Consider the following 13,692-nt stretch of genomic DNA (forward strand, 5'->3'; position numbering starts at 1 on the left):
GCCTTCAAGGTCTCTCAGTGATGCATTCATTGCTGTCGTAATCGAGTCCATCCACCTTGCTCCTTGACGTCCTCTTCTTCTCTTTCCTTCAACTTTCCCCATCATTATGGACTTCTTGAGGGAGCTGGGTTTTTGCATAATGTGTCCGCAGTATGATATAGGAAGGGATTAATTGGGACTGAAGAGACAACTTCAACCCTGGATCATGGATATAATAATAATAATCTATGATGCAAAGAGGACAATTTCTTAACTTCATATTTCAGTTATTAGCGAGTAAGGTGCCTCAATCTTTTTGAAGAAGTAGATCAAGCTGTGCTCTGCTGCTCTTCCCTACAGACCCAAATAGCTCTGGGGAAGTTTAAAATAATAATGTGGATAATGATTTACAAGTGAAGTCTCAAGTTACACTTGAACTCTGGTCCTTTCTTCAAAGCCTTTGGGGTTGAACCACATATTACAGTTAGTCTCTCTTAAAACATCTGCCACCTGGGAAGAAATGTTCACCAAAGCTAAAAGTAAAATGGTACAGTCAGGTATGCAATACCTGTACAAGATGTGCAGGTGGCATGAGGATACCCTGTCATCTGAGCTCTTCAAGCTGTTTCCTGAGACACAACAGAGGCTTACCTGAGCTTTGCATATAGATTCCTCCTGCTGCCGAGCTTTTCCAGTCAGATTTGCACTATCCACTAATCCCTTGCCAACTGCGGGTTTACCAATCACGGTTTTGCATACCCACGAATGGGAAATTGTGGCCGGTCTTGCCAACCGCGACCTGCAGTTGGTGAGATATTTTAGTGTGGGGGGGGGGGAGGAGTGTTTTGGGTGGGGTTAAGTGGTTGGGATTCAATATGCTCATTCCTCTTGGTGACTCTTGGTGATATTAAGGGATTTTTGGTGGTTTCCCCCAATTTTAAAGCATTTCCCCCTTCATTTTTAGGTGTTTTCGTGATTGCGGTTCCCCTAACCCCCTGTTTCCATTCATTTCAATGCCTCGCCAAACTTGAATTTGCCAAGCGTGTAGTTTAGCCAAGACAGAACCCTTGCGAGTGGTGAGGAATAACTGTATTCACATTTGAGTAAAGTTATAAGTCTGAGGAGTGTAGAGTTAGCCAAGGACTAGAGAACTGGACCAGGGCCTCTCACCTAGTTGTTCTGCTAGCTAAATTAGTTAATCTGTGAACTTCATTTGCTCTACCATTGAATTTTTGATCTAGGCACTAATAAATATGAATGGATTGGATTTTTTTTTTTAAAAAAAACTAGATTTAATTTTTAACTCTGTGTGCTTTCAGCAATTGCTATACTTTTCTTGATGTGTGATAGCTGTAGGAAACTTCTCTGTCATCTTCCTCAGAAAGAGTTACTGTTCTGATCATGTATGTGCTTGCAGAACTGAACGGATTGACCGGTACTATCTTATCATGAGCAAGGTGCTTAAGTCCTTTAGGAGATTTATAAATCTTCTACATTGTTAAAGTTCATTCTTTGTCAAGTAAACATGTTGCCTAGACATCATTAAAAAAGGATGGAAATTAAATGGCAGTATTATTATAGTGTTAAAATATGGATGTGTCAGTACCATGAAAATATTTTCATTTCCTTTCATGACAAGTTGTCACATGCATTTTTAGCACTGCAGCAGGGGAAAGCTGTTTTCTGTGAGTTTTTAGTGTGTTTGAGTAGAGATTTTCAAATCAAGTCCTCAGTGGTAGCTGTAACCTCATAAATCTTTGATATTGCTCTGTTGATTTTTTTTTTTTTTAAGGTGTAGTTCAGAACTCAGTTTGAGCTGGCGACAATGGCCTTGATTAAAAACAAAAATAGTAACAGGAGTTTGAAGCAGATTTTCATGGAAGAATGGAATCTTTATTTTGGTCATTGACCAGACAAAAAAGGAAGATAGGAGACCACCAATGATTATTAACAGCCCTAAAAATGGAATCTCTATGCTCAGAAGTTGTATATCAGATCCCTTGCTAACTGGGCAAAGAGGCACCTTTTAAAAGTGGTGATTCTCTTTATTTAGCAGGGGGAGAGCAACTGGCCCTATTCACCCCCAGCACAGCATCCCTCCAATGACTCTTGCTGGTGTCTATCTTGTGTTAACTTTTAGACTTTGTTCCCTTTGGGGACAGGGGACCTTCTTTCTTTCTTTCTTTCTTTCTTTCTTTCTTTCTTTCTTTCTTTCTTTCTTTCTTATTACTGTATTTATGTAAACCACTTTGGAAACTTTTTGTTGAAAAGCAGTATATAAATATTTGTAGTGGTATATACATATTTGTAGTAGCTGCTGGATGCAAACAACGTCTTGCTTGGGAGTTTTCCAGGGGTATCTGGGTGGCTACTTTTGGATACAGAATGCTTGTCTAGATGGGTATTTAGTCTAATCTAACAAAGCTGGTGTTATGTTCTTATCCGATAACCTAATTTTTCCCAGCCAGCTGACAAGAATTCAGCTCAGAAAGGGAATTGGAGATAGGAAGGTGGCTGCCATAAATTGGAAGGTGCAGTAGAGATTTCAGTAGATTTCCCCTGGAAATTTTGGGTCAAAGCAGGAGTGGAGTGGCAAGATGGCAAAATATATGGAAAGGAGTCTTTGAAAAAGAGAAGGTTGAAATGAGAAGGAGAATGGTCTAAAAAGCTCACTAACTACTGGGTATACGTGACTTTGGAAGTTGTCACTAATGAACCAACTAATTCAACTGCCCAAAGTCTCTTCTGCAGCCTCTCTCTCAGACACTTTTATTATTTATTAGTACCTGCTGATAAGTTGTGCAAATAATCATGCAACCATTCAACATCTCACGAATAGACATTTTATATATTTTGGAAAGACTCCCCCTGCCCGGCCCAACCCAAGATTGTCTGTATTTTGTTTACCTGCTACACAAAATATTCAATAATCATTGAATTTAAACAAAATAAAAGAGATGATCTAAAAGCTGCTTTAGCCTACCCTTGCAAAAATGCTGCTAGTAATTCAAACCCAGGATCCCATGAATTGGGCCATCATCACATTGCTGCCTTATTTCCAGTCATAGACCCGGCAGGTACTTTTTGATGCATGTTGACAGGCAGAAGGAGCTACAGGTTGTAGAAGCCCAGAAGCCCAGGTGATGGGCAGTGCCTTGCCTTGCCTAATGTATCCTTTGTCTTCCTTTGCAGTTCGCCTCCATGACAGCATATCTGAGGAAGGCTTCCACTACCTCGTCTTTGATCTGTAAGTAGGAAATCAATCTCGGCTGTCGCTCCAGAATTCTTGCACTTGGTGCCGTTCTCCTGTAGTTCAGTCCAACTCCACCACCACCACCACCACCCCCGGAATCAGCCTTGGAACATCCTGCTTCCATGTCCCTCCCCGCGTATTTCTCTAGCAGAGAGCGTCGGAGCGGCAGAGACTGGTCCTCTTTCTAGTGGCACACTCTGGAGAGCTTCCCCCTGCCCCCCACTTTGCGTGCCAGGGAATGGAGGAGACCGTGGCATCCTCACGGTTGTGGGTGGAAGCACTGCCACAGCTGCAGTGATTGCATTGACATGAAGGGGTGGGTGGGAGGAGGGAGAAGCATGGAGGTGACTCAGTGCCCCTGCCCTGGTATATATGCCGCCTGGTGTCACGCAGCAGCTGTGTGGCCAGAGGTCTGCCTGCCAAGAGCGATGGGAGGCCCAAGCCCTCCATTGGCCCAAGGGCTCCCGGCTGCCCTGCTCCCCTTCCCTTTCCGCGGGATGGCTCTGGGCCACATCCTGTGCTGACTCGCCTTGCAAAGTGTCTGGGGGCTCGCGGAGACATTGTGTGCTTTGCTCGGGCGGCCTCTCACTTCATTCCAGATATAGAAGCCGGTGATCTCATCTCTCCTCCTCTCTGACAGCTCCAGTTAAGCAGTAAGCTATATTTAGCTCTCCTCTGAGTCAGTGCAGCGCCTGCCTGCTTCGCTTTTGCTGGAGTCACACAGACCTTGGCATGTCCCTGGCCCTGCAGCAGCAGGAGGATCGGAAGCAAAAGGCACAGGTTCCACATCAAGGCCACATGGCAAAAGACCCCTCAGGACTAAGCTGCAGGCTGGGCTAGGTGCTGGAGCCCTATTATAGCTTTGCCTGCTCTTGGTGAAATTGTCACCTTGTGGAATTTTAATGCTGGGTCTTTGAATATCCCACAGTTCTTGCTACAGGCGGGATAACGTGAGTGGGGAGCTCTTCTAGTGCACAACACTAGAACCAGGGGGTCATCCCATGAAACTGACTGCCAAGAAATTTAGAACTGACAAAGCAAAGTACTTTTGCACACAACGTATAATTAGCCAATGGAATTCTCTACCACAAGATGTCGTGACAGTCACCAGCCTGGATGGCTTTAAGAAAAGCTTCGATAAATTCATGGTCTATCAAGGGCTGCTAGTCTGGTGGCTATAGGCCGCCTCCAGCCTAAGAGGCAAGATGCCTCTCAATACCAGTTGCAGGAGAGTGAAAGCAGGAGAGAGGGCATGCCCTCACCACTTGCCTGTGGGCTCCCCAGAGGCATCTTGTGGGCCACTATGTGAAACAGGATGCTGGACTTGGATCAGCCTTGGGCCTGATCCACCAGGACTGTTCTATTGCTCCTACCATCCACTGAGCGTGTTTAGAAAGCTGGGGAGTTCTTCTTCCTCACTATTCAGAATGAAGAAGGCAGATGGCCTCTTTCTTTTATCAAAGGCATGTTAGATTTCAGAAAAAGAAACAGCCATACATTTCACATTAACACCCCCATCTGTAACACATTTCCCCTGCAGTTAAGTCCTATTGATTTTGATGGCATTAATGTTCAAGTTAGCATGCGTAGGATTGGAACCTTATATTTATTTTCCAGTGTATGGCTCAGCAGTGGGATGGCACTCCTCTCCCCCACCCATGACACTGCCTTTGCCACTCTGCCCTGCATATCATTGCGTTTCCTTGTCGCACAATTCACTTCAGCTTTTACACAGCACTAGCAGCCCAACACTCTTTGGCCAGCATTTGTTTTCCTTAAAAACCAGTGGTTTGCATGCTGCCAAGTTGGTGTGACTCCTAAGTACACAGTTTTACTCCACCCCACCCCAATGCTTAGGGAAGCCCTCCCTGCCGGATTCCCCCTGCTGGTAGGTCTTCAAGTAGGTTCCTAACTGTCCGGGTTCAGCTCGACCTTGAACCAAACCCGGGTCAAGCCTTTGAAGCGAACCAGCTCAAAGTTGAGCTGGCTTGATTTCGAGTTGGTTCACATACCCCTAGTACCCGGACGGCTGCCTCTTCTGTCATCACATGTCATGCACATCTTTCATTGGGAATAATGGAAGTGGCGCATGCAAGAGGCAGCAGCACTGCTGTATGTTTCAGAGCAGATCTGGCACCCCCTGCGTTCTGCTGCGGGACATCTAAGTCACCAGACACAGGATAACATGCCCAGTGGATTGGTAGTGTGATCAGCTGCAGACCATGAGCTGTAAATTTGGTGCATGTGGACTGTGTAGATTTGGATGCACACCCAGTGCACACCTGCCCTCTTTCTAAAATTGCTGTTAGGATATAGTCTTTGATATCTGTCTTCTATCTAATTTCCACTTTACCATGCCTTTATATTAAAGGTAAAGTGTGCAGTCGAGTTGGTTCCGACTCCTGGTGACCACAGAGCCCTGTGGCTGTCTTTGGTAGAATACAGGAGGGGTTTACCATCGCCATCTCCCCCACAGTATGAGATGATGCCTCTCATCAACTTCCTATATCGCTGCTGCCCAATAGGTGTACCAGCGAGGATTCACACCAGCAACTTCTTGCTTGCTAGTCAAGCATTTCCACCCTGAGCCATTAGATGGTTTCTTTATTTATATTACATCTTATAAAATCAAGCCTCCAATACATTTTTCTTCATAGCAAGATCCACATAGAAATGAGATGTAAGACAGGTTCAAAGTTTGTGGCTGAATCTTTACACTAAACTATCTTAGCTGGTATTTGCTTCCTGAGAATGAGAGATACTTTTCAGCCGACTGCTTTGCTTTGCTTTGCTTTGCTTTGCTTTGCTTTGCTTTGCTTTGCTTTGCTTTGCTTTGCTTTGCTAGCCATCCCTCATGTTCAGGACTCTCCTGGATGTGGAATACTTTTGACCTGATAGCCATCATTCGGCATCTCAAGCTTGCTCCTTTATTACCAGATGAAAAATCTGAGAAGTGCAGATCTGAGTTTAGTTCAGGGCTTAGCCCGCTCTCCCCGCGCACTCGGAAAAACTGGGTCTCATTGATCTTGAGACTCGGTCCATAATGTTGGAATCACAATGTTATATCTGCTATCTAATGAGAAATCCACATATAAATTTATAGGAAACTGCCTTATACCAAGTCAGAATGTCTAGCTTAGTAGTATCTACACTGACTGGCAGTGGCTTCTCCAAGGTTTCAGGCAGAGTCTTTTCTAGTCCTACCTGGAAAATCTTTCAGGGTCTAGGATGCTCAACTTCTGCATTCAAAGCAGATGGAGCTGTAGCCCCATCCCTTATGTGTAGGGCTGTTCCCAGGTTCTCTGCAACCTGGAAAGAAACACATAAACCTTTCCCACATTACAGTTATAGTCTAAGCGGAGGACTTGTCAGATCTCTCCCATGAGTTCAAATCAAGATGTGGGGTACATCCCTGAACGTTCTTTGGTTATAATTTGCTATGTAAGTAGCAATGGTGGTTGGGGGGATCTAGGAGAAAGAGAATTTGAATTACATTGGGCGTTCTGGTTTGCAGACAAATTGCTGTAGATATTTTTGGTGTAGAGGAATGTGGAATGGAAAGAGGTGGCTGTCGGAGAGGCAGCCGTTAACAGAATTCTTACTGTGAATCCATGGAGTTGTTCTCTTTGCTGTCACACGGGAGGACATGCGAGCTCTTCGTAGTCAGGCATTTGGCAGCGCGGAGGGAAGAAGCGGGTTGCAGGCGTTACAGCTGTAGCCCTGTGTGGGTGGGAGACAGAACAAGACTTAGAGCTGCAGTGACAGCATGAAAAGGAACTGTACCTTGGGAAGCCAGGCAAAGCAAATTGCTCCATGCTGTAGACCAGTGCCTTTGGTTTGAAGCTATTCCATTAGCAGCATCTGCAAGGTCGCAGGTGACGACAAAGGAATACCTTGGCCAGTGCTTAATTCTGAAAGTCTGAGGAACGTCTTCAAGGCCCTTTCCTCATATGTAAGGGTGGGAAAGGTTTTCTTCCCCATACTCAAGGATGAATCTTGACCCTGAAGTTAGTGGGACTACGTCTAGGCAGGGCGGCCCTTTCATGAGGCAAGGTGAGGCGGTCACCTCAGGCAGCAGATTAGTGCGGTCTCAGTAGAGGCACTCTTCCCCCTCAACCGGGCAGAAGTCCAGGGCCTCCACACCTGCTGCCCTCCCCCTCCAAATGCTCTTTAGTCTGTATCGGGTGGGGTGGTTGCCGCTCTGCCAGTCCATACAGCGCCGGGTGGCCAAACGTGATTGTGACCTGCACCGTGTGGCTGAGCCTGACCTCTGCTTTATAGACAGAGAGGGGAGTAGGGAAAGAAATGTGTGGGACAGGAATATGTTAAGTTGCGTGGTGAAATGTTTCTGCTCATGCATCTTTGCATAAATATACCTGGTTTATATTCTTACGTTCTTGTGAGTTCAGTTGCTATTTGTGCCCTCAATGTGTAGGGGGATAATGCTTAACCTGCAGCGGTGGGGTGGGGGCGGCCTCCAAAGGTTCCAAGTTCCCTCCCTGGCTTCTCCAAGCTCGGGCTGAGAGAGATTCCTGCCTGTAACAACTGCAGCCACTGCCAGTCTGTGAAGACAATACTGAGCTAGATAGACCAATAGTCTGACTCAGTATATGGCAGCTTCCTATGTTCCTATATTAAACCACTCTTCTGACCCTGCACATCACGCCAGCCTGCCCTCTCCTTTCAAAGTGTGCACTTTCTAGGGCTCCACATTGTACATGATAATACCATTTGTTCATGGACTCTGTCCTCCCACACCTGGCATTGACAAGGTCATTCTGTATCAGTACCCTCTGGCTACTGAGGATACTCTTGGTCATCTTGAAATGTGTGTTTCTGCAGATAAGAGCAAATCTCCCCTCTGCTCAGCCCCTGCCGTTTGGAAGTGAATTTCAAGACCTTCGTGGAGTCATAAAAAAGTGTAAAGTGGGTGGGGGAGGAGGAGGAGGAGAGAGGGCTATGCCTTCCTTAACCCTTTGTTACTGCCTCAGTTTCTCAGATGCCTTTCTGTCGTTGAAATACCTATTTTTCCTATAAGGCTCATTAAGGAAAATCAGTGACTACAAGTAGAGATTCATATATCTTCGAGAGCTCTGCCTTCTGCACGATCCCCAGGTCATCTGAGGAGGTCGTTCTTCAGTTGCCACCAACACGTCTGGTGGCGACTCAGAGGCAGGCCTTCTCTGCAGCTGCTCCTGGGCTGTGGAATGCACTCTAGGGGAAACAGCGCCTAGGGCAAGCACTGAAATTGCGCCCCCTGTCCAAACATCTGACACCCATCTTTCAGATAACTTTACCATAATATCAGCTGAAAAATACAAGTCAAGCTCGTTAATCTTTTAATATTTCAAAAACTTTTTAGCAGTGGACATAGGCAGTCCAAAAAATGCTGGAAAACTACAAATTTCAGTATGCTGGGGCTCATGAAATACCCAAATACTATGTGGGGGTGTACTTGGAAAACTAAACAGAAGTGCCTGTCTAATTCTCTACTATGCATTGTAGCATCACTATTACATAAGTTTAAAAATAAATGGAGAATGTGACTTTTCCCAGATACTCTGAAAATAATTAAAGGATATGCAGAGTAAACTGTGTCATGGCTTGGAATATATTCTAGTATTTCAGAAAGACAGTTAAAATGAGAGAAAGAGAGCAAGAAACTCCCAGTGGCCTTAATACTAAGGATTTCACACTGATTTAAAGACAAACTCACCATTAATAAGCATATTATTAAGACATCACATTTAGCTCACTTATCACAAGAAGCAAAGTAAGAGCAAATGAGTACAATCCTAGCTCATAAGCTTCAGCTCAGTATTCACAAGCCCTGATTCTCTGTACATAGTGCAAAAGTGAATATGTGTACAGTGACTTATATTATATTAATTTAAAAAAAATAACCTGATGCCCCTTTGGGGGGTTTCCTAATGGCCGTGGGGGGGGGACCTGCAAAGGTTACCTCTCCCCCTGCTGGCCTCTAGGGCCTCGCAGGGACCATTTGAGCATGTGCGGTGGCCATTTTTAATTTTTTTTTTTAAAAAAAATGACCACTGAAAGCAAAATGGCTGCCGTGCATGCTCAAATGGCCTCTGCAAGGCCTGGCATGGCCTAGGGCCTCACAGAGACCATTTGAGCATGCGCAGTGGCCATTTTGTTTTCGGCAGCCATTTAAAAAAATATTGTCATTTTAAAAAATGGCATCCCCCCCCCCTTCAAGTGGCGCCTGGGGGACATGCCCTGCCTGCCCTACTCTAGATACGCCCTTGTCTGGCAGAAATCCATAGTCTGCGTTCATTATTGACCTTCAGGAAAGCCCTTAAGCCCTATCTATTTGGCCTGACCTTCCAGGGCTTTTAAACTGTTTTTAAACCATAAAGGTTTGGCCTGGTTTTCCGGGGTTTTACAAACTGTTTTAATTGTTTTAATAATGGTTTTATGTTGGTTTTTTGTTTTTGTTTTTTTACAGTTTTTGATTTTAATAGTTAATTGATTTTAGTTTTGTTTTAATGTAAACTGCCCTGAGCCATTTTTGGAAGGGCGGTATAGAGATCAAACAAACAAACATTTGGAGACATTTTCTATGTGTACAGAATCTCTTCAGTGTCTCTCTATCTATGTCCATTCTCTCTCCACTCTTTCAAATATTCCTGTCCCTCATTTGCATGCAGAGATCATGCTCGTTCACACACTATATAAACCTGTCATGCACATATAACATTCACATACGCAGACCTAACAATTGGCCAATAGTGTTGTCTGTTGTCTTATCTGTTAAACCCGTCCTACCAACAGCACACACACCCATTTGCCCCAGGCTTTGCATACTGATAGTATAAAAAGAAGAAGAAGGAAAAACGGCCAATAGCAATATCCTTCAATGTTTCGTGATACCTCAGCAACTGAGGCAGTGAAGCCAATTGCTATGAAGATTTCAAGCACCATGACTTGTATTTATCTTAGCTCCCTCCCACCCCGGCTTTTGTTGAATTTATCTTCTTTGGAGAGGAAATTGGCAAAATCTCTGTCCTGCAAATCCACATATTCGGTGCTTTATTCTGATACTTCATTCGTCTCTCTGCTGCCATAGGAAAAGCCCTAAAATATTATTTAAACCTGGCTTGAACTTTGCAAATTGATATCGCACATGCAAAAAAAATCAAATAAAATGAAAAAAACACATATATGCCCTATTCACATGCTATGCTAATGCTTGCATGAGTGTACAGTGAACACAGGTACAGATCGGTGACAGGTACAGTTAAATAACAAATAAATAAGATGTATCACAAATAAATAAGATGGATACGTTGAATACAGCAGTACACTTTCTAACGGTACCATGCATTTCAGGGGCTTGCATTCAGATTCACTTTTAAAATGAACACAAGTACAGTCATTCACACAAAAACATGTATGAGTATACAGGCGGACCTCATTATCCATGGGGGTTCAGTTCCCGCAGATTACTGTGGGTAACAAAACCGTGGATAATGAAGTATTGCAGTCAATGAGATCGTGGGGGTTAGGTCCCCAGATTCTGAAAATAGCACTTAAAAACAGCCCAAACCCACAAAAATGGACCGAATAAAGTGCCCTACCATGCCCCACAAGCCTTCTACAGTCCAGTAATGCCCCCCACCCAGCCCTAAAGTCCCCGAAATTCTGTGAAAACCGTGTGTGTGTGTGGTTTTTTTTAGACAAATGAGCCACAAAATGGCTCTTCTCCACAAAATGGTGGCCATAAATGGCCTCTGAGGTCATTTCCAGCCACCCCCGATCTGCGGTTACACAGGTTTAACCCTCCCCACCCGCCCCGCATATGCTGAGGTCGGGTGTCTTATTACACAGGTACAACATAATGTCTGAACAGAACCATATGATTGCTGACAGCTATAGGTGCGCTCCTCGGACCATTGCGCTCTCAAGAGTGTTGTCCAATCCCTGTCAACATGCCTTATGACAACCCAATCCTCTGGTACCCAAACTCTTATTATCTGTACATGTACATACACATGCACAGAGATACCTGTTATTTGACACTAGTGACTCACAATCTTGTTTTGGTAATAAGAGTTTCCACCTTTTGAACCTCTCCAATGTTGCTGTCGTCAACCTTCAACCTTTTCAAATCTGGGGTCCACCTCTAACTACCCACCTGCAATATGGCGCCCACTTTTAATTTTTTTAACTATACATCTCTATTTTCCTGCTTTTTGTTTCTAGGGTGACCAGATGAAAGGGAGGACAGGAGGGTATCTGTACCCTTAGTAGTTGCATAGAAGAGGCAGAGGCAGCTTGTCATTCAGAGGTGAGAAAAGCTGCAGCTGCTAAAATTCCCTCTTCTACACAATTATTAAAGGTACCGAAAGCTTCTTCTTGGCATCTGGACACCTCCTCTGTCTTTACAAAATGATGGCGATGCCATTTCCTTGCCCCACCTTAGCTCAGGGATGACTCACTTGTGGGTTAGTTGACAACCAATTATCTATGTAACTAGGGTTGCCAACTCTGACTGAAGTTATTCCTGGAGAGGTCCCCACCACCTCAAACATTTTCCACAATACCAGGCTATGAAAATCTCCTGGATTGCTTTCAGTAGCCACCTGGAGTTGCATGCAGATTCTTGGGGACTTTTGGTCAGTTCTGGATGGTCGGCAGTCTGACGTGTCATTGGCCCTGTGACTAGCTCAGTCATAACTGTCCTTTATTATCTTTCACCATCCTCTCCTCTTCCAGAATGTCCTCAGTGCAGCCTACATTGCCTGTTCTCCCCAATTTCTTTACATGGCAGAGTAGTCAAATAGCAGTGTGCAAAAAAGAATAGATTACTTAAGGTCTTTGCTATTGCTGAGCATCTTCCTAGCAGAATAGAGGTCAGTTTCATCCAGAGCCCACTTTAAGAACAACAACACCATAGCCCTATTCAGACATTGGAGCGATTCACATGATGGCCCTGAGTGGGCAGGGAGGGTGAGCGGGGGTGGGGGAGGTAAGGCTGCTTTCACCTTACCTTCCCCCCAGATGACCAAGCAGGTCCTCTTCGGCGTGCCTCCCACACTCCCACATGGGCGGCCATGCTCCATGCAGCTCCATGAAGCATGGAGCAGGGCGGAGGGATCCGCCCTGTGTATTGTAGTGGTTAGAGTGCTGGACCAGGACCGGGGAGACCCGAGTTCAAATCCCCATTCAGCCATGAAACTAGCTGGTTGATTCTGGGCCAGTCGCTTCTCTCTCAGCCTAACCTACTTCACAGGGTTGTTGTGAAAGAGAAACTCAAGTATGTAGTACACCGCTCTGGGCTCCTTGGAGGAAGAGTGGGATATAAATGTAAATAAATAAATAAATAAATAAATCTGGGGCCAGAACTTGTTGTTGCATCCTCCGGGCATCCCTCAATGCAATGCATGCCATGCACGTTGCATTGGGGATTCGCCTCTCAGATGGGCACTCTGTGTGCCATGCAGCCAGAGGAGTTACATGATACCCAGTAGCCGGGTTAAGGGTGCGAGAGCACCCTTGACTTCGGCTAAAAGCTGGGTTCGTTAAGTGGGTTAGGAGGGCAGGGAGCAGAGGGATCTGCGAGGATACCGCCGCTTCTCATGACCAGCCTAACATGCCCGGAGTAGCCCAGGCAGGTCTAGGTTGGTTGTGAGAACAGCTTCATTATGTTGTAATTGCATTCAGATATCTGTATATTCATACATGTCTATGTGTGAATGACTGTACCTGCATTCGTTCTAAAAGGGAAATGAGGTACAGGCCCCTCAAATGCAAGTGCACTTGCTATACTAGTGTTCAACGCAATGTGTGAATAGCTGTTCCTGTGTACAGATCTGTATCTGTGTCCACTGTGCTTGTTGTACAAGCAGTCAAAGTCATGTGTGAATAGGGCCCACGAGTCAGGCAGTTCAGGAAATGACACGTAGAAGAATATCCGGTGGAAAACTCCTCCAGTCTTTCCGTGACAGTCGTGCAGTTCACCATCGGCAGCTCATTTTGAATGTTGGGTAAGCTTTGGTCTGCATTTGTGTTTCAGGGTCACGGGTGGAGAGCTCTTTGAAGACATCGTTGCCAGGGAATACTACAGTGAAGCCGATGCAAGGTGAGTGGTACTCCACCTCCACCTGTCCCCTCCGCCCTTCTTCCCTCCCCTCCCCCCACCTCTTTCTGTCCCCTGATCCCATGTCAGCTTGTACCTGTGCAACATTAACCCATCCATGACCGGGGCAAGAGGGTTGGACTCAGGTATCACAAGGCTACAGCAACCTTTGTAAGCCCTTGGCACCAGTGGTTGCCATGACACGTCCCTTTGCCGCATGCAGTGCCAGAGCCTCTCTGTGGCTACTCAGTCGGATGACCAGGTTGCAAAAGAGGATGAAGCTCCCATTCCTTGAACAGCTGTAAAGATGATGGCATTTTTTCAGGTGCTACTTGTAACATCACAGTGTTGTAAGGGT

General features: G+C 45.3%; 1 protein-coding gene across 27 annotated transcripts in view; it reads left to right on the forward strand.

The window, feature by feature from the left end:
* The window catches only part of CAMK2B (calcium/calmodulin dependent protein kinase II beta), a 214,985-nt gene that overhangs the window by 105,802 nt on the left and 95,491 nt on the right, over positions 1-13,692 (forward strand). For all 27 annotated transcript variants that reach the window (XM_053269266.1, XM_053269273.1, XM_053269269.1 and 24 more), the window contains exons 4-5: positions 3,172-3,226; positions 13,272-13,337. In XM_053269266.1, coding sequence (XP_053125241.1) covers positions 3,172-3,226; positions 13,272-13,337 — 121 coding nt within the window. The remainder of the gene's footprint in view (positions 1-3,171; positions 3,227-13,271; positions 13,338-13,692) is intronic.

The sequence above is a fragment of the Hemicordylus capensis genome, chromosome 8 (assembly GCF_027244095.1).
Source record: "Hemicordylus capensis ecotype Gifberg chromosome 8, rHemCap1.1.pri, whole genome shotgun sequence".
Taxonomy (NCBI): domain Eukaryota; kingdom Metazoa; phylum Chordata; class Lepidosauria; order Squamata; family Cordylidae; genus Hemicordylus; species Hemicordylus capensis.